General features: G+C 35.1%; 1 protein-coding gene and 1 long non-coding RNA gene across 2 annotated transcripts; both read right to left on the reverse strand.

The window, feature by feature from the left end:
- Window positions 1-2,258: 2,258 nt before the first annotated feature.
- On the reverse strand, window positions 2,259-3,338 carry LOC147553167 (uncharacterized). Its single transcript, XM_086668687.1, has 2 exons — window positions 3,081-3,338; window positions 2,259-3,048 (listed from the first exon to the last, which is right to left on the reverse strand). Exons 1-2 carry the CDS (start codon window positions 3,268-3,270, stop codon window positions 2,384-2,386), a joined length of 855 nt encoding a protein of 284 aa, XP_086524813.1. The 5' UTR covers window positions 3,271-3,338; the 3' UTR covers window positions 2,259-2,383.
- Window positions 3,339-4,784: 1,446 nt separating this feature from the next.
- LOC147553168 (uncharacterized) lies at window positions 4,785-7,746 on the reverse strand. The gene is made up of 3 exons (XR_015238849.1): window positions 7,592-7,746; window positions 7,306-7,346; window positions 4,785-5,321 (listed from the first exon to the last, which is right to left on the reverse strand). It is a non-coding gene; the product is annotated as an uncharacterized LOC147553168 (long non-coding RNA).
- Between the last annotated feature and the right edge of the window lie 12,535 nt (window positions 7,747-20,281).

The following is a 20,281-nucleotide window of genomic DNA, read 5'->3' on the forward strand; positions in this document are numbered from 1 at the left end:
TTAAAAACAACTCTTAATCAAACCAATTTTGGATCAAAATCTAGGTTTTTGAAATTTTTCAAAGAACAATTTTGAAATCAATTTGAAAAAATCTTTGAATCCAATTCATAATTAATCAAATTTTATGTTTAAAACCTTTTTAAATATAACTATCAACATAATCAAGCATGGATTAGTTTGAAATTCAATGAAATTGAGTCTTTTAAAACACTTTTAATCATCAATTTGATTCTCAATTTGAAAATTTATTGAATCCCATCAAATTATGAGTTTAAAATACTTTTAAAAACATCTTTTAAAATACTTTTATAAACTCAATTTTCAAACTATGAAGCATATTAATTAGTTCGATTCTTAACAAAAACTAGTTAATGGCAAGAGGCTCTGACGTCACTGTAGGGATTTACACCCTTCTACTAGTGTTTATAGCGGAAATATGGCATCTAGTGTCTACACTAGTATTCCCAGGATCACATGCAAAACTAGTAATTAATCTAATGGAGATAGTAGATTACCTTAATCGCTTTTCCCTCGAACTAGTTGAATTGATTGAAGAAGACCAAGAGCTTCAAGTGTAGCTCCTCTACTTGGGACACGAGCAATCAATTTGATCTCCCACCTTGTTGTATAGCTAGCACACCAATGGTGGTTGGAAAAGAAGAACTCCTTTCTTCTTGACTAGATAGATAGTTAATGGGAATTAGCTCACTTTCTCCTCTCTACTTGATGTGGTAGAGTAAGAAAGCTTAGAGAGAAATTCCACACCTTATTCTCTGCCCTAAGAGTGTTTATATAGAACCCTAATAAGAATCCACCTCCTTTTAGGTTTCCTAAAACACCCTTTAGAATAAGATTTAGGGAAATAGTCGAAAATAGCAACTATTGGTATTTTCTCAATTCCCTAAGGAGGAGGTGCCCAAACACCACGAAAATTGGCAGATATAATGTTTATTATATCAGCAACTAACCCTCCAAAATTCAGCCCAATCCGAGTCCTAGAAGTACCCGAACCGGTCTAGGCCCAAAAACCCTGTTTTTGGCCTTTTTGTACTATCTTTGCCTAATTCCTTTTTAGGCCTATGAGATATGTTTATGGGACACTCCCATGATTATATCTCACTCCCACTAGTCATATCCTAGATCAATTTGTCACTCTTATGTGTAACCCGTTGTAGGATCCGATCGAAGTTAGCCGCGAATTACTTCGTAATTCGACGATCGTAGTTGGTCTCTAGCTACAACTCTACGATCCCTAAATCAATCGGACTTGATGATCTTCCACATCAATTGTCCTATCCGACAATTTGTTCGCATTGTCACCTTGGTCGAAGGACATCTCCTTCAACTCCTTCAACATATATGGTTCAAAAACAATGAGTGACTGAAGTTCATCCTGAAGAGACTTCAAACGTGTGAAATATGCGGAAATGTCGGATCCATCTTGTCGTAAAGATGTAATAGCACGTTTGAGTTGAAAAATCTTCGGGGCATTGGTTTGATAAAACCGTTCATGTAAGTTTTGCCATATTTCTGCAGCGTTGTCATCGTAAAGAATCGATTGACGGATGTCCGGTTCTACGGAGTTCAATAGCCAACTAGTAACGAGGTCGTTACAACGATTCCATGAATGGAGATCGTTTGGAGAAGTTGGACGTGGGAGAGAACCATCGACAAAAGCAAACTTGTCTTTGGCACGTAAAGCCATCTTCATGGCACGAGACCAAGAAGGATAATTGTCTCCCGATAGAAGGGGCGTGATCAAGATTGTTGTTGGCGATTCCGAATGGTGAACATCAAACAAAGGAGATGATTGAGCACCATTGGTAGGGATAGGACCAGAGGGATTGGAACCCGAGAGATCAGTTGAAGAGGCCATTAGTACTAAAAAAAAAACCGAATATGCTCTGTTACCATAAGAAGACTCAACCGAGTCTGTGTGTGAAGTGAAGACCGAGAAGGAGAGAGAGGAATGAACCGAACAGGATGAGGGAAAGAAGAGATATTAAAATGATTTCTATGTATACATTTAGGCTGTTATACAAGTATATATATATATAGGTTAGTGTATGATAAGATATTAAGAAGATACAATCTAAAGTAATCTTAACAACTAGAGTTTGTTAGTTGACTAAGTACATGAGGTTGTTGGTGAGTGTTGACACACCCAAGTGGTCGGGTGTGTTTGTGTATACATGTGTATACGTTAATAGGTATAATGTTCAAATTTGACATTTTTTTAAAAGGTGTTTTTTCTTCTTTCCTTGTGATCTTATTAGTATATAGATTCGTATACAACCACTACATAGAACTATATAAGTTACATATATGACATCATAGATCTTCACTTAGAAAGAGAAAGTCATACTTTTTACAACTGATCATCTTAAACCCCATCCATACTGGCAGAAGAAAGCTCAACATCCTGAAGCAGCGAATCAGACATATCAATACTCTCTTGGTGATATGATTTACAGGCGAAGTATATAACAGTCTGGGTCACAAGTGATATAAGAATCAAAACTCCCAAAAACAAGTAACAAAAAATCCCTACAAACACTTTCCCCACCAACTTCACTGATTCCCCTTTAACAACCACTATACCAAAAACTAATAATAACCCAAGAAAACTGATCCCAATCTCAATAAAAATGGCAGAAGAAACCCATATCTTACCCTTAATCAAGTTTGTACTTGCCTTCACTGCATTAAAAACACATCTCTTTTCCAAAACTGAAACTACACAAGCTAAATTCCAAATTATACAGATACAGGTACCCCCCAAAATGAAGTAAAGAAATCCAAGAGTTGCAGCAATTAGTTGGTTATTTATAAGGGCAAGCAAAAAGAGAAACCCAATTGTGGTTATAATGTAAATAATCACATTGAAGAAAATACATAAGTAAGTAACAATCAATCTGATCCAAACTTGAGGAACAACTTTCATGACATTTTTGAAAGAAATTTCATTATGAGTATAGATTGAGGAAACAGTATAAACCACAGTAGAAGTTGAAAGAAATAAGAAGATTATAATAAGAATTAAGTAGAGTAAAGAGATAATAATACTAGGGTATTTCTATTATGATTGATTTTGGTGTTTATGAAGTTTGAAATTTGGATTTCAAATAAGCAAATGATGATGGATAAAGGAAGAATCAGTGCTAGGATTAGTTGAAAAAAAATCTTTTTGGAAGAGGCTATAATTTTGTATGATTCTTTATAGATACCAAAAACACCAAAGAATCGAAGACGGTCTGGGTTACTCTCCATGGCAATTTCAAGTGAGGGAAAGTTGAGAAGATTGATTTGATGATATTTCAAGTTGGATAAGAAGAGAGATTTTATGAAGGTGATGATGAAAATTCAAATTTTCCAGGAAATTGAAAGGTATTTTGTGACAAGTGATATTATCTAGATTTTGGTAATCAATGGTCATTAGTGGAGACAAACTAAGATCTAACCGTTGAACAGGAAGAAGGATATTTTGTGTGAAGTTGTTTATTGCTTATTTTGACCCGAGGTCTTCACAAGTGAAGTCCATAGAAAAGGACTTCGGTTGACTTACTTTCGGTCTAGTGGACGTGACAAAACCGTCTGGATGGTAATGCGATCGAGACGGGGTGACCCAAGATCGCCCTTAGGGATGTTGCCGGTTTCCCTGGTCATACTTCAAATCAGAAGCCCAAGTGTCTATGCGGTAGGCCCATGGAAACTATAAATTAGATGCGGAACTATTGAAGAAGCTTATAGAAGTTCTAAATACTTTTCCATCTAGAGAGTTCCAATGCTGACATTATATTTGTCTACTAATGAGAGTCTTGCATTTTAACTTACAGGGGGTAGTTAATGATGACTTTGCATGATATTCCAAAGTCTGTGAATGTCTGTAACATTCAAGTACAGACATTTCAAAGTCTGCGATTGTCAGTGACATTCAATCACAGACATTTTAGAATCGTCAGTTGCATTCAATTACAAACATTTCAAAGTCCGCGAATGTCAGGGGCATTCGCAAACCCATGGACTTTAGTAGATTCGGATTTTCATTGACATTTTGGTAGATTCTAATATAAAAAAAAGTCTAATTTGTCAACGAAAAAATGAGAAATTTTCATTGACATTTTTGGGCTTTTACTTTAATTTATGTTTAATATTAATAATGCAAATTAAAAATAATAATTGTCATTAGTTATCACTTGAAATGACATATTACAGCAAAATTCTGAGCCATAATTCTGAGCCGTTATTTGACACTAAAAAGAATAGACATTTATAAATACAATTTAAGTTATCTAATAATTCAAACCGCGCACACAATTGTTAATCTTTAATTTCTTTGTACATCAAACAAAAATTTCGAGGAGGCAGCAAACTAACGAAAAAAAATACAAACATAGCAACGAAAAATAGCACAAACCTAAATTCTATATTCCTTTGTTTGATAAACTCGAATTTCTAGAAAAGAAGATAATGTAACAACTATCGAAGATCATATCCTTCATTTGTTTTAAGGTGCAAATTGTCGTAGGTCTAGGTAATTAATTCATATTTACTGCATAGCTTAAAAATCCAGATAATAAGATATCTTCATTTGATAAAATTAGATTTCCCCAGTAAGAACTAAGAAGTTGGTTTTAGAAATCCAATTTTACCAACTAAAAATTTTCTAACTCGATATTTTGGCTACCCGTATGTACAAGTAACCTAGGTCTATATTGTGTATATCATTTTATTAGAGAAAGAATGTGCAAGAGAAGAAAATAATCAAGAGAAGATGAAAGAGGAAACCAAATCATCATATATTTAGATAATTTTATCTTGTGTTTACTAGTATTTTTTAGTGGAATACATACACTTCATCATATAACATCTGAAATAAAAACAGAAGACACAAACATAAACTCAAACCCTAAACCGAGAAGAGACAACCATAAACTCAAACCCTAAACTGAGAAGAGACAACCATAAACTCATGACTAAATGAAACCAAACTCTAAACTATCTTGTACTACTGATCAATCCAACTTCTTCTTTTAACACATAATTATCTCATGAAGCTAGCAAATCATTCCTACAAAGAGGACAAGTTGCTTTGGTTGGATCCACTCAATTATGCAATGGTAGTGAAATGCAAGTGAACATTTCAGAGCTCTTATATCATCTTCATCATCTTCGTGTCCTTCATATCTTCTAAACAAATCGATCATTCTTTTCTTCATTTGATGATAAATGTCAATGTCAACCCACTCTCTTCTTAGCCGTTCTTGTATCACAATTGCATCTTCACGTAGCTGAGCCAACTGCCTCGTTAGATCCTTCCCCTATTTACACAATAGAACCTATTATTGTTTGCCCTCATTTATTCTAAAATTCTGAGGAAGAATGTATTTTAATTTGACTTATGCTTGAATTATATGTGTAACTAATGACGGTAGAGCACTAGTTATTCTATACATTGCACATAAAGCTGGGAAATTGGCCGGAGAGCCCGAAACCCTTCCCAGAACGCCAGAATCCGAGGGGAAAAAATCCCGCCCGAAGCCCGACATGGGTAGTGCTCGCCCGTCCCGCCTCTAGATAATGGTCGGGCTTGGGCTCCATCCAAAAAAACCCACCCGAGCCACAAACCCGATCGTTAAGCCCAACTCGCATAACCCGACTTATACAAGTCGTTAGATTATGAATTTAATGCTCAACCTTTAGATTTAGTGTAGTTTAGGGTTTCATATAATAGCCTCATATTATTATGTTAAAACAAATTAGTTTTCGAAGTAGATCTAAAGAAGACCGTCTGTACATATTTTCTTTTCATGTAATGTTTCTCCTCCTATTTTATGTTTTCTCTACATATTTTCTTTTCATGTAGATCTGGAAGTTTCTTCATTTCGCTTGTATAATTTTTTTGTATTTTAAGTCTTTATATTTCTTTATCTTATGTTAGAGCATTTCCAATGCAAAACTCAAAAAAAATTCTAATTGACTTATGTGTCAAGTCTCAATTAAGATTCTCTTTCCTATGTGGTCAAATTGAGTGTCTCTAATTTAAGTCTTTTTCCAATGCAACACTCAAAAAAACTCTAATAATTACACATTTCACACATACATTTAATAGGAAAAACTGATTGAAAAAGAAAGGCTTTCTATTGGTCATATTAAATTTGATGACTAGGACACTTAAGACTCTCGAAAGAGATCTCAAAAATAGAGTTTCTAATTGAGACATCACACAATTAAATGCTTCCACATCATCTTAAGATCTCAATTGAGTTTTGCATTAGAGATGTCTTTTCTATATAAAAAAAAAATACCTAACGTCCTGATGACACTTAAGATTGTAAGATTGAGTCTTGCATTGGAGATGCTCTAGAGATTCTATCTCTTTTTCTTTTATTTATACAAATTTATTTGAAGTCCTTTATGTACATTTTTTTTTATGACTTCGATATTTTAGATCTCTGTTTGTATTTTACTTTTCCATATTTGTATTTCTTTGTTTATGTATTTTCTAGATTTGATTTATAGACCTCTCTATATCTTTATATATTTGTTTAGTGTAGATCTTCATAAAATTTGTTTCTTTTTCTCAACTTTGTGATGGAACTTGATCATTTTATATGAATGATAGTTTTTTTTTAATTTGTTGTTTGAACTTTATTTTTTCTATTTTCTTTAACTCTGATTCTTTTTTTTGGAGTGGTGTGCTCGAGCCCGGCTCTCCCGAAATCCGGCAGGAAATCAACGGGCTAGTGTTCATGGCGGGCTTTGTGCAGAGAATTTTCAAATCTGTCCGATTCGAGCCCGCTCGCTAAGACATGTAGGTCATAGGTGTAAGTATCCGGAACGCCTGAACCCGAAACAGGGGTACCCACGGGTACCCGAGCCCGACTCGTTTCCACCCCTAGTAGCACATATACAAATGACTAAATGAGCATTTAACTAGGTCTAACGTCCGTGCGTACATATAATCTCGGTGAGTTTATTACGAGAGCGTGCAACTGTCTCGACCAATCACATGGCTCAAGAGCATTAAGCAATTAATATAGATCGGGGTTTTCTCTTCCTTCGTCATTTCTCTTTTACCTTCTCCCCCTTTAGCCTAAGAAAGAGAGGTGCATGGGATAAGACTCCCACTGTTGTTCCTACATATTACTGATTGTGTCAACTATAACATTTCTAAAACAGATATTTATATCTTCTAAGGTGTGTACTTGGAAAAACTTTTCTTGAATATATTTTAAGACATTGATCTATAAAATAATATGAAAAATAATTGTATTTAAACTGGCACAAGTTGGGAAAACTTACATGTGTTCGGCTAATTGGCTCCATCAACACCCAATTGACTCCTAGAACCACAGAAACACAACAAAAGTAGGGTCAAGGACTTTGTCAACCTATCACCTAATTGACATCTTTGGTAGCAACTAAGAGTTATTTATATCTCTACAAACCAATATCAAGGAACCCAAAATCTTAAAAGAAAATTAAAAACAAAATAGAAGTTTAAAAACTCATACGAAATAAACAAACAAACAAATAAATAAATGTAAATAAATTAATAAATGTAAATAAATAAATTAAATTTACTCACAATGACACACAAGATTTACGGAGATTCAAAGGAAGACTTGCATCCTCTTTGAGTTGATCTATAGTAAACAAATCTTCTACATAAGGAAAACATTGTACACAAGCATTCTTGCGTACAAATTTCATACATACCCACATTTTTATAGGCTTATATACATTCCTCTTAGTCTCGAGGGTCTTATTAGTATATCGAGTTTTCCTCTCCGTGACCCTCTACTGTCTATGTGGGACTATTCCTAATCTGCGTGATTACTTAGTTTAGAAAAAAAATATCAATTGTCTAAAAATACGAGATTTGTCCAACTTAAAATATACAAGTTAATTGGGTGTGACGTTGACTTGACACTCACGACAGCTAGGGTGTGGGATGGGAAGCACTCATTTAACTCTAAAACTATTTCACTTAAATTTTTTCCCGCACAATCTAATACCTTTTGACATTTAGCTATCAAAATTTCGATTTAGAAATATTTCTTACTCAATACAACTATCAAACTTCACATATCCAAAATTATACAGAGACACCAATTACTTAATTAGTTTTCGTTGGTCTATGCAAGACAGTCACAAAATTATAAAAAGCCGTGAGTGCACCTTTTTCAAAACTTAGTACTCATCCATGATCCTTTCACATAATAATCCAACTTAGCAACCTAATTAGAGCATCTCCAATGCAAAACTCAATCTCAGAAACTCGGAGTGCCACATAGGATTTTTAAAGTTTTACTTAAAAAATCATCTCCAATGCAAAACTCAACAAAGATCTCAAAGATGATGTGTCGAGAGTGGAATAGAGATATCTCAAGAGGACACTCTATTTTCAGAGTGTCCTCTTGAGATATCTCTAATTGTCCAACTCATCAATATTTAAATTTCAACCAATAGAAATCAAGTCTTCGTATATTTCCAAAATAACTAATTATTTTCTTACAAAAATAACCATGACACGTAAGTAAAATAAAAGAGTTTGGAGTGTTGCATTGGAGACATACAAGAATTGAGGATCTCTATTTTCGACACCTAGGAGTGAGAATCTTAATTGGAACTTGACAAATAGGACGAATAGAGATTTTTTTGAGTTTTGCATTGGAGATGCTCTTAGTTTTAGAAGCCATGAAGTTTTAGTCCTAAAAGGAAACATTAAGAGGTTAATAGTCTCTGAAAAATCAAAAATACACCCATTTTGTTTTGTTTCCGTGTGTAACTACAGAAAACATTGCTTTTAGGGACCACTACAAATTGTGCACTTAAGGCCTAATATGTATCAGGACGGATTTTTCCCTGTGGTGAATACCCCCGGTCACGAATAATATTTGGGACGAATTTGTGTCATTCGTGGATACCCCATCATGAATAGTAGTATCATGGCCGACTCTTTTCATCCCCAATACGTATTAGGGATGAACAAAGGAGACGCATTATTCTGCATCTAAACATTACAGGGATTGAAATAAGGGACAAGTTTTGTCCCCAATAGTATTTGCTACAAGTTTAATGCAAAATCATTTTGACACAAATAATTATAGTGACAGATGATGCCCATCACTAATAATCATATAACAAATGAAATAGGTTTTTTCCGTCACCGCCAACTTCGCAAGTCTTGAAAAGATTATCGGCTCCTTTAATATCGTTTCCGTCACCGCCAACTTCGTAAGTCTTGAAAAGATTACAGTCATTGTAGACATGGATAGTAGCTCCTGTGTCGTACCACCAACCACTTTCGGCATCTATTGTATTGGCTTCAGAAACTGTGGCTATAAATTTTTCTTCGACCATGTTTGCTTTCCCTTTAAGATTTTTCTTTCTTGAGCGACAATCACGTGCATAATGGTCGGGTTTCTTACAATAGTAACAAATTACCTTATTCTTGTCCTTTGGAGTTTGTTTCTTAAATTTTTTATCCTTCCTAGGCTTTAGAGAATCTTTATCAGATTTTCCTTCTTCAACCACATTAGCCTTAGGTTGATAATCAGTTTGGGTCTCTTTTAATTCTCGAATACGAGAATCTTCTTCGATATGAAGGTGGCGTTGTAGAGAATCTAATGAATAATTTTCTTCGTCATGCTTGAGTTTTTTCTTATAGTCGCTCCAAGAAGGGGGTAGTTTAGAAATGATAACCCCCACCATAAAAGCATCCATAAGAGAAATCCCAGCGTTTTTAAGATTGCTAACAATAAGTAATAATTCATTAACTTGAAGCATAACAGACTTATTGTTAACCATCTTAAAATTCATAAAATTACCAATTAAATTTTTTTTATTACTTGCCTCTTCAATGCGGTATTTGCTATCCAGTGCTTCCCATAACGCTTTAGCAGAATCAATTGAACGATGAGCATTGTAGATAGAAGTAGATAGAGCATTAAGAATATGACCACGACAAAGAAAATCGTCATGCTTTCGCTTCCTTCGTTTTTCCCTTAATTCTGTAGAGTCTTCAAGAGTCTCATCAGGAATTTTGTCAAGAAACCCTTCTATTGTATAAAATAATTTGATTCAAGTCAGAAAGAATCGTAGTTTTTCTTGCCACCTTGTAAAATTTTCTCCATTAAAACTTTCAAGACGTGTGTAGTCTTGATTCATCACGCGAAGAGATTGAGTCAATGTTGTTGATGCTTCCATTTCAAACTAAGTGAGACTTACTGTCTAAAAATTGTAGGAAAAATATTGCTAACAATTTGAAATGGAAAACCAGAAATATGATGTTGGTAACTTGGTATACACGAAACTTCAAAGCTCGATAATATCGATTCTTTTAGACAGTAATTCGCCCCCTTCTGATATAAACCACGAGTGCACAACGAGTCAGGAATTATGCCTTCAGGATACGATGAAGTCTTAACAACTATCTTAGTTCAAAGTATGTAGGCTTTGACTAAGATCGAAAACACTCCGAGATATAAACTAATAATGCCAAGAAACTCGACTCCGAAATTCGATATAACTTGATAATATGAAAACCCAAAATTATCTTCTCTATTAATCACAAAAAACTAAAAAAATGAGAGCAAGAGGAAGTCAGAGAATTTCGTTGAATTGTATATTCCAAATGGTGGAGGCACTTAATTTATATTAAGTTTAGAGGTGGGATGTATCCATCCATAATGGGTTATCATACCCATTCACCAAGTGTGGCGGTGGATGCCAAAACAAAGTGATGCATCCCTTCATTTCCAACATCAACTTCCCTCCATTTTCAGTTTAAAAAATACTCAACAGTGGTTGGACACCCCTCTTAAGTCTACGAGGTCGTGGGATCGAATCTCGGTGGAAGCAATTTGCCATCAAGATTTATCTCATGTAATTTAGGCTATAAATAATGTAATAATTTGTCAGACTTTAAGCCTCTTTGTTGTTGGGCTTTAGGCTTCTTTCATTCCTGGTTTACAATTAGGCGATTATCGTGCTTATTACAGCTTCATGATGTTATCAATGGCTTGTAACGACTAACCTATACCGTAGTCGAATTCTCAAAAAAGAAAAAGAGTAGTCAAGACCATTTATTCCCTTTTCTTCCCTCTTCATTTCTTCCTCTCCCTGGTAGACTAAACACTCTCCTTTCTTCTTTTGACTTTTCCCGCAAACCCTTCTTCTTGATCACCTTCGTGTTACAGTCTCCTCACCTCCTAGTTTACCTCAGAATCCTAACGTATCCCTTCTCATTAATCCCCTTGTTGTTTGGAAAGAAATCGAAGAGGAAGGGAGTTCATGATCAAAACTTTCCAGGACCAAAGAACAAATGAAATCGAAGAGGTTCTGATCATCTCTCTCCCTCTCTCAGATCATTACTTTGATTTCTGTTTTGTTAGTTATTTATTTTCCGTTCTTAATGTTGAAAAATTGTTTACTTAATAAATAATTTTTTATTTGAGTGAAATTGTATGCAATGGTTACTTGTGAAAAGACATGAGTTATGGATAGTCACAACCCAATGAAGAGGCATCTTGTGGATTTGTAGAGTCACCACTAACTCTATAAATACACAATTTGATTTCTCCTTTAGACAAAATTTTTTCTTGGACAACATTTAGTTGAAATTTTTAAGACAAAAGTTGAGTCGTCCAGAGTCGTGTTCGAGAGCATAGCAACTTGATAGTTCGTTGGAGCGTATAGAATGGTAGTGCTTCTTTCTATACGACGCGATCATTGTATCTTGTGAGACAAGTGTTCGTAGACCGTTAGCACCACTGCGAGACATGATTGTCTTAAGGAGAGACTGATCACTCGCCTCGATCAAACAAGATAAGTTTTCGTTTCTATATTATATAATCTAATAGTGTCATATTATTCGACTGTGAAGAATCAAACCCGTATACCCGGAACTAACAATCTTAAGACAACCATATAATTTCGGATTCGATTCTTGACTATTGGGGATGCCATACTAGGTCTAGTTTGCGTACTGGATATTTATAGTTCACGATACCAATTGATTTTGGTGTGCTTAGTCCTACTACCCTTATTATCATCCATGGGCTACTACCATGAAAAATAAAAAGTTGTGATGTTAGTTCTTTTATGCATGATCGCGACCTATGCAGGTTACCCAATGTCCTTGCATGAAATTAATTTTAATTATGAGATAAAACAAAACACCCAATATCACTCTAAGAAAGTTTGTGTACTATCATGCTCACATATTGGTGTTCTTACTTGATTTTTATGTTCTATTTGAAACATGGATACCTTTTTCGGACAATGGAAATTGTTAATAAATTTGTCCACTACAGAAAAAAAAAACTGAAAAACTCTTCTTCAATACTTTTTCTCTCTCAAAATGTCACTAAAGTCAACAATTGGTAGCCCAAGTAATTCCAAGGTGTTGACATAAACTCCAGAAAGTCTTGGAGGTCCCAGGTTCGAATCCCAGAGAAGGTAAAATCTTTGGTTATTTGAATTGGGAATACGAGGGTATAAATAATGTTGTTGGGCTTCAGGCCATTGTCTTATTGGGTGTTTGAGTGGGTAGTTATCCAGATTATCACATCTATGATGTATCAAATGCCATATACCAAGACGTACGTATCGTCTTCCAAAAAAAAATGTCACTGAAAATAGCAACGATGCTAGTCTCATATGGTATTTGTAGCTATTGAAGCCAAAGATCCTTACAAGTTTTTCAATGGGAGTGTTCCTTAGGCCATTATATACCCTTTTCATGTCCGTCAAAAGGCTTGGATGAACCATTCCTTCTCTCTTGATTTTAATGAGAGAGAAAGGGAATTTGTTTGAGTTTTCTAGACAAGAAACAATTCTACACAGAGATGGAAGAAGGTCCAAGCAATTGAGGTTTGTTATGTCATGATCTCTTGATCGGAAAGAACATTAGGTCACGCTTAAAGGAGGAATTATTTCTGATAGTTTCGTCAGGTTTGATTCAGAAGAGTCCCATAATGTATGGATGGGGATTTTAGTATTTAGGCCCAATGAAAAGTATGAGATGTTAATAGGGAAAAGCCGCAGCCAATGAAACGCCTATGGTCATCTCGGTTGGTAAAGCAAACCAGAGCCTGATTGAAAAAAAAAGGTAAATTAGAAAACTTTTTCAAATGGATACTGATTTGAAAATCAAAAGTAATCACGAATTGATATTTCAAACCATTAGCCAAGAACATGATCTCTCGTTTCATGAGATGGGAGAGGACACCATTTTTTTCAATACTATGAAACGAACGGAAAAGAATTGAAGGAAAGGTAAAAATATTGAACCCAAATTCAGTGAAGAATATTTTCATGAATATACCAAAGATCGTGTTGGACTGGTTTGGTACAATAAGACCATATGACAATTGTATTATCATGTGTTTACCTGGTGTCCATATTGCAAGAAGGCACGAACAACTATCACTCTCTTATAGAATGAGATATTCTCTTACAGTCTTATAGCCTGTGGGTCAAGTAGATATACCAATTGTAAGTATTTCACTGTTACAGTAACAAAATCATGTGCATTAGAAAATATTTCTTTGTACAGAAATTATGAAGGTTCGATTACATTTTCAGAAGAAAATGTAGAACTTAAGATGAACAAAGTTATGCAAGATATAATGTTGGGTCAGTTATGTGAGTTCTTGATAATAGGAGATCATTTTGGAATAATGAACATAAGTGGTCCTCTCGAGCAATTTCAGGTAGGGTTGAGAATCGTGATTCAGTTGAATTAAGTTTTGTTCGGAATGAGAAAAGGAACCTTCAGATTGACACTGGAGATGGTTTTGATAGATCAAAACCATCTGCTAGATTTGACCAGAAACTTGAGGAGAAACTTATGCTTCTGATTATGAAGGAAAGGCAGTTTTTTGACAATGAAGATTCTCTGGTCGTTAGCAATTGAAATGAAGAATCGAGGGAGGAAGTTAGTAGTTCAATTGGTGAAGATGGGTGAAGATGGAGAGGCTCCAGAGAGGGTCTTTTGTATGCCCCTAGCCATGTCTGTATACCAATTAAATAAACTAAAATGACGACGATATCTTTATATGAATTATGAGAAATGATGGTCATTTTGAAACCTTAAATAGTAGGGAAAAAAATGTGACACATTGTCCATTATTATTGTGAAATAAAATCACCATATTACTTGTTGTATATCTTGTATACTGGTTTATCGTTCTATTTTAAACAACGATAATTTCCTTTTGAAAACCAATTCAGAGATAGAGAACTATAAAATTCTTTATGTAAAACAAATAATTTATACTTTGTTTTTACAATTCCAAATAAGAATTGTATTTTAAATAATAAAATAAGAAAAAGAGGTAGAGAACGGAAAATAGTTTAATTAGAACTGAGGCGAGGGATCTCTTTTCTTAAGACAATAATTCGTCTTGTTTAATGTACCAACAGTATAGGCTATTTGTCTCCCAGTATACAACGGATTACCTTTTTGTATACTTGGATCTGAAAATCTTTCGAACGTCGGTAAGTATTGAAAACTCTTGAATGCCTTAAACTCTCTTAATCCGAAGTGAAGTTTTAAGTCTGATTTCATGGCTTATTTAAAGGTGAGAGGTGACTGTTAACGAACAGTTGGTACATTAAACAGGAGGTACTGATCCACGGGTTTAATCTGATCCGTCAGATCTAGATTTAATCTTATCCCTCGGATTGTCTTTGGTGTAAAAATAAAACAAAGGCTTCTATGCTCCTAAAGAAGTGCAAAGGGTGTGCGGGCGCCTCTAAAGCGCCCGCACGCCCACGCGCGGTACAAGTCACGCAAAACGTTGGACCTTTATTTCATTCATACTATAACATGATAGAGCAGCTTATTATAAACCCTTCATATTACTTTAACTTACCCAATATGGGACTTTCCTTAAATATTTCACATCTTTCCATATTTAAACTCAAACTTCGATAATTAATATTTTATTCATACGAAATCGGTTTTGAGCAAACCAAAGTTTGAAATTCAAACCCTCAAAGAGACGAACGCAGCGGTACATTATTTGAGTTGTTTCGACAATGGGAACCTTATCAAAAAGGCAAAAAACGCTCTTACTGTAGTGTCGATTCCAACATTACTGACTAAAACAAAATAGTTGAGTTGAAGGAAATGTAACATGGAAGCAACCAACTAACTATATGATCTCTGGTTTGTTTATTGTTAACAATTTTCCGTAAATTATGATTATCATGACAACTATGAGATATATGTTATGTATAACATTATCATGACTATACCAAATGGAATGAAGGCAAATAATGAAAATCATTTTCTGTTGTGGAAAAGTCTTTTCGTTGTGGTTCAGTTAGGGGTGGGAATCGGGCGGGTTCGGTCGGGCTCGGGCATAATAGAGTTGGACTCGAGCGGATCGGACACTACAATGCGTAGCCCGCTACTAGTTCTCGGGCGGATCAGGTCTGACAGATTCAACCAATTCAGGGCCCGTAGCCTGTCCGAGCTCGCCTGCCCGAGCGGGCTTCATCGGACTCGGGCCAGACGGATTCAGGTAATTTTATTAAAAAAAGTAAAAAATAATAAAAATAATAAACTTAATTTTATCTATAATACTAATAACTTTACAAAACAAAATTTACAAAAAAGATAAACTAAGAAATTACATAAATATAAAACAGAAAACAAAGAATTAATTAACAAAAATATGGTTGCATTTTTCCAAATCTTTAAGTCCAAAGTTTTCAAACCTTCATCCAACTTTCATCTCCAAAAAGAAAAAATAGAGTGTTGGGAAAAAGTAACATTATCATCACAAAAAAATATTACATGATTTTTCTATTGCCTTTCTGAAAAAGATCAAAGATCTGTTTGATCAAACATATCAACGGTTAGATTTGTTTGATCAAAAAAATCTGACTCAATAGAGTAGATCTTTTTCAGAGAGTTTAGATCATAAAAATGGAAAAAAAAAAATGTTAACCTATTACTTGAGTTACAACATCTAACATCCCAAGAAAAAAAATTACATGTAAAATTAGTTTATTGCCTCTCTAAAATATATATGGCTCGATAGAGTAAATCTGTTTCAGAGAGTTTACAACTTTCTACCATTAAAAATAAAAGAAAAACAAAACAAGGGAACAATACCAGTAACCTAACAAAATAACAAGTAACAAACAACAAAAAAAAATCAAAAAAATTGTTAACTAATGTCTAAGAAGATGTTCAAAGGCTTAACCACGTCATTTGATCTGTAGATCATCAGCGTATACCGATCATCATCTTATCTTCTTATCTCTTAAGCCACATGTAGAAGTAGATCGGAGAAAAAAATTGAAGAATCAGGGCGAAACAAGCTTTTACTAACCCTTGTTAAGCCACAGAGACCGAGAAATCAGGTAGCGAGAGTTGAGAGAGTTGTAGTTTCTACAGAGATTTGATCACCAAGTCCAAGAGACAGTAACTACTAAGATAGGATAATAGTAATGGAGGCAGGAGGTTAGAGAGAGAGAGACAGAGATTAGGGTTAGAGTTTAGTCTGTTTGACCTTCCCTTTTTATAGATTCGAAGGGGCGCCCCTCTTTAATCCAACGGCTGAGTCGTATTTTGAAGAGACCCCCTACCTCAACCGTTGGATCTAAAGATGGTACGCGGATTTTCTAGCGTGCGAATGGGCAGAGCTATTGGATCGGGTATCGGGCGGGCTTATTACATTGGGTAGCGGGCGGATCGTCACGGACGGGTAGCGGGCGGATCGTCACGGACGGGTAGCGGGCGGATCGTCACGGACGGGTAGCGGACGGACTTTTCGGGCCGGGACTCAGATTTGAGCCCATGTCCGAGTCCCGCCCACTAACACCCGGTTCATCAGGTCGGGTATGCCCGGATCGGGTTCCAATCGGTCTACGGGTGTAAACGGTCCGGGCGGATCGAGTCTTGTCTCTAGTTCCCGGACCGTTTTCCCACCCGTAGGTTCAATACACTTAATAGGCGCTTAACTTGGTTCACACGTAATAAGGCATTTGAATATAACAAGGTTGAAATATCTTGATTATTTCAATTAATTAAGATACCGAATTTAAACTCCAAAAGTACGACGTATTCTTTGGTTGATCGCAAAATCAAACTAAGTAAGTGATGGACTCATTATTTCAAATTGTGGGGGTCTTATGAAGGTAAGATACGTCGTGTATGGTAAGGTTTCTCTCATAGAAATGGTGGATCAAGAAAAATAACATTGTGGGTGTTGTATAAGGACATTTATGTCTCTGCCCAAAATTCTCATGGAGGAGAATAAGAATATGAAGTGATAAAGAAAACACTTGGTAACAAATGCATTCGCTTGCTATTAGATGCATCCACATACATCTAGTAAAACCATACATATAGATGCAATTTCGTCATTAGAAACAATGAGGTGTGTTTCACGTACTTCCCATTTCAAGATGAACTGGTTTTATCTTTCATCGGAGAAACCATAAGAAGAGAAACATGAAATCTTCCAGTGACAACAAAAATGAATATAATCCCTTTTAAAATCCAAATAGTGGAGGAAGTACAGAGGCTAAATATCTATCCTAATTTCACCATAAAAGTGAAGAGTAACTAGGGACAGTACCTGAGCAGTAAACTATTTTGTAAATAATCTATGTGGGGGGTGGAGTGGGGGGGGGGGGGGGGGGGGGGGGGGGGGGGGGTTTACAAAAGAAGGGTGTTTTAATTAGCCTAAATTACTGGAAAAAACTCGAAGTGATAAGAAAACACTGAATTATTTCTCTTGTACAGAAAAAATAAAACTTCAATTATAATATCATTATCTTTCAGCATCATTTTCTAGTTGGACAAACTCAATTTTAGTTTTCTAAGTTTGGTTTCATGACGACTGAGTTTTAGTCATGAAATGTGGGGGAATTGTGGATCTATGATCATGGTTGTTTTCCCATGAATGTTGAGAATTTGTGTGTTGGAATGAGAGTCGATTTTGAGTAATTCGAGAATGGTATGCAAGATATATATCTTGTTTGGTTGTTGACTACAGACAATAGTACAGCAACGTGTTAGTTTTATAAAACTAAATAAATGTCCAATCAGTTGTCGAAATCCACATAACAAGTCTGTATTTTAACTGAAATAGATAACATAAGAAAAATGAATTTCTTGGAGGATATCCGAAAATAGAATATGGTAAGTCATGGTATACGCATCGACAAAATAGTACCATAAAATAGTAAGTCATGGTATATGCATCTACATAATATTATCATTAAATGATTGCTTTATACAGTTTGATAAACTGAATCAACTATGCATGCATATAAAGTTGAACGACAACCTATCAGGATCCAATTGAAAAAGGTGTGTCAATCGCGAGCAATTATCATCAAGGGGAATGAACTATTGCCTAAGTAAATGAGTAAAGTCATAACGGAAACACAACCTAGTTGACTGGAGATCCCAAGATCTAGGTTCAATGGAAAACTGAAAGTATATACTGACTCGCTAGTAACATTGCGAGAAAATATTCTCTTACCCATTCCTAGGATGAATCACTGTTGCCTGTAATAAGAGAGGATAAGGTTATCTTTTAATGATTCTTATGGTTTAGAATTCTTTTTTCTAAGTGGGGTATAACAGGATACCTTCAATAGGAGATCATCTTATATGAGTGTGACTGGTTCGGTTCCGTGAGAAGGTCGTAATGGCCGACTTTTCTAAAGCGCTCATGAAACCCGAGAATGTTCAAGGCTGAAATGAACACAACCGAGACTGGAAAGTTATAAGGAGTGCCATGTGTGATGGCTACTGCGTCGGTTTACAGTTCATAGGACCCAGTTCAAGACATAGCTCACTAAGGTCCTTGTAAACCTGGTATCTATTCACTACGGAAGATTCAAAGCCAAAAGTTATCTTTCCCGATGCAGGTACCTCATGTTATGCTCTCATATGTATGTATGTTTGTCTGTCTGTCAGCTGTTTGTAGGTCGTCTGTCTTTTCTTGGTAATTTCACTCATGTAGGGGGTTGTTGGAAAATTGTTTATTTAATAAATAATTTTTTATTTGGGTGAAATTATATGCAATGGTTATTTGTGAAAAGACATGAGTTATGGGTAGTCACAACCCAATGGAGAGGCATCTTATGAATTTGTAGAGTCACCACTAACTCTATAAATACACAATTTGATTCCTCATTTAGACAAGATTTTTTTTTTTTGGACAACATTTAGTTGAAATTTCTAAGGCAAAAGTTGAGCCGTCTAGAGTTGTGTTTGAGAGCATAGTAACTCGATAGTTCGTTGGAGTGTATAGAATGGTAGTGCTTCTTTCTATACGACGTGATTGTTGTATCTTGGGAGACAAATGTTCGTAGACCGTTAGCACCATTGCAGGGACATGATTGTCTTAAGGAAGAGATTAAATCTCAAAATTTGAAGTAACCTTATTAACCTGATAGCCCGTTAGTTTATGACCAACTTCCCACCTAATCCCCTAGTTTATTGAAAATACTCAGACGACCCTTTTTTTTTTTTTTTTTTTTTACTGTTAGAGTCCATTAAATTGTTAATTTTATTTTACTTTCTAAAAATGCCCTCTTTTAATTTTGTAGTCAAATCTCTTTGTCTCTCTCTAAAAAGCCTTTCTCTCTCTGAAGTCTATCTCGCCCATCATCTCTTCCTCTTTCCCTAGATTTTCTTTCTCTAAAGATGAATAACATATATATTTTATAGACTACAATATAACAAAAAGAATTGGAAAGAATTAAATAGTTTCATCTTTCATCAGATTTAAAAGAATCAAACAGTTGACAAGTCATCATCAAACATCAAACAATTTCATCATCCACTATTTCATCAACTATTCCATCATATATTTCATCATCATCTATTTCATTATCAGCTATTTTATCATTAAAGTTAGATTTGAAAGAATTCAAACACTAATTTATTTTCATCATCATGAATCAAATGGACCTAAAATTTCGACAAATATTGAGATCTAGATCTATAGAGAGAGATAGAGAAAGAAGCGATCTAAGAAAACCATCAACATTCTTAACATCATTAGATCCAACACTAAAGAGGATTCATTTCTTTTTTAGCAGAAGCAAGACCAATTAGTTTCATGAGAGAGAATTGGAGAGACAGAAAGAGACTTTTTAGAGAGAGATAAAGAGGGTTGACTACGGAACGAAAAGATGACAGTTTTGGAACGTAAAAAAAATCAACAGTTAATGGACAGTAACAGCAAAAAGGGGGCTACTTAAATATTTTCGATAAACTAGGGGCTTAGAC

This window comes from Eschscholzia californica, unplaced genomic scaffold, assembly GCF_041429995.1.
Source record: "Eschscholzia californica isolate CP2 unplaced genomic scaffold, dmEscCali1.0.p SCAF_3, whole genome shotgun sequence".
Taxonomy (NCBI): Eukaryota; Viridiplantae; Streptophyta; class Magnoliopsida; order Ranunculales; family Papaveraceae; genus Eschscholzia; species Eschscholzia californica.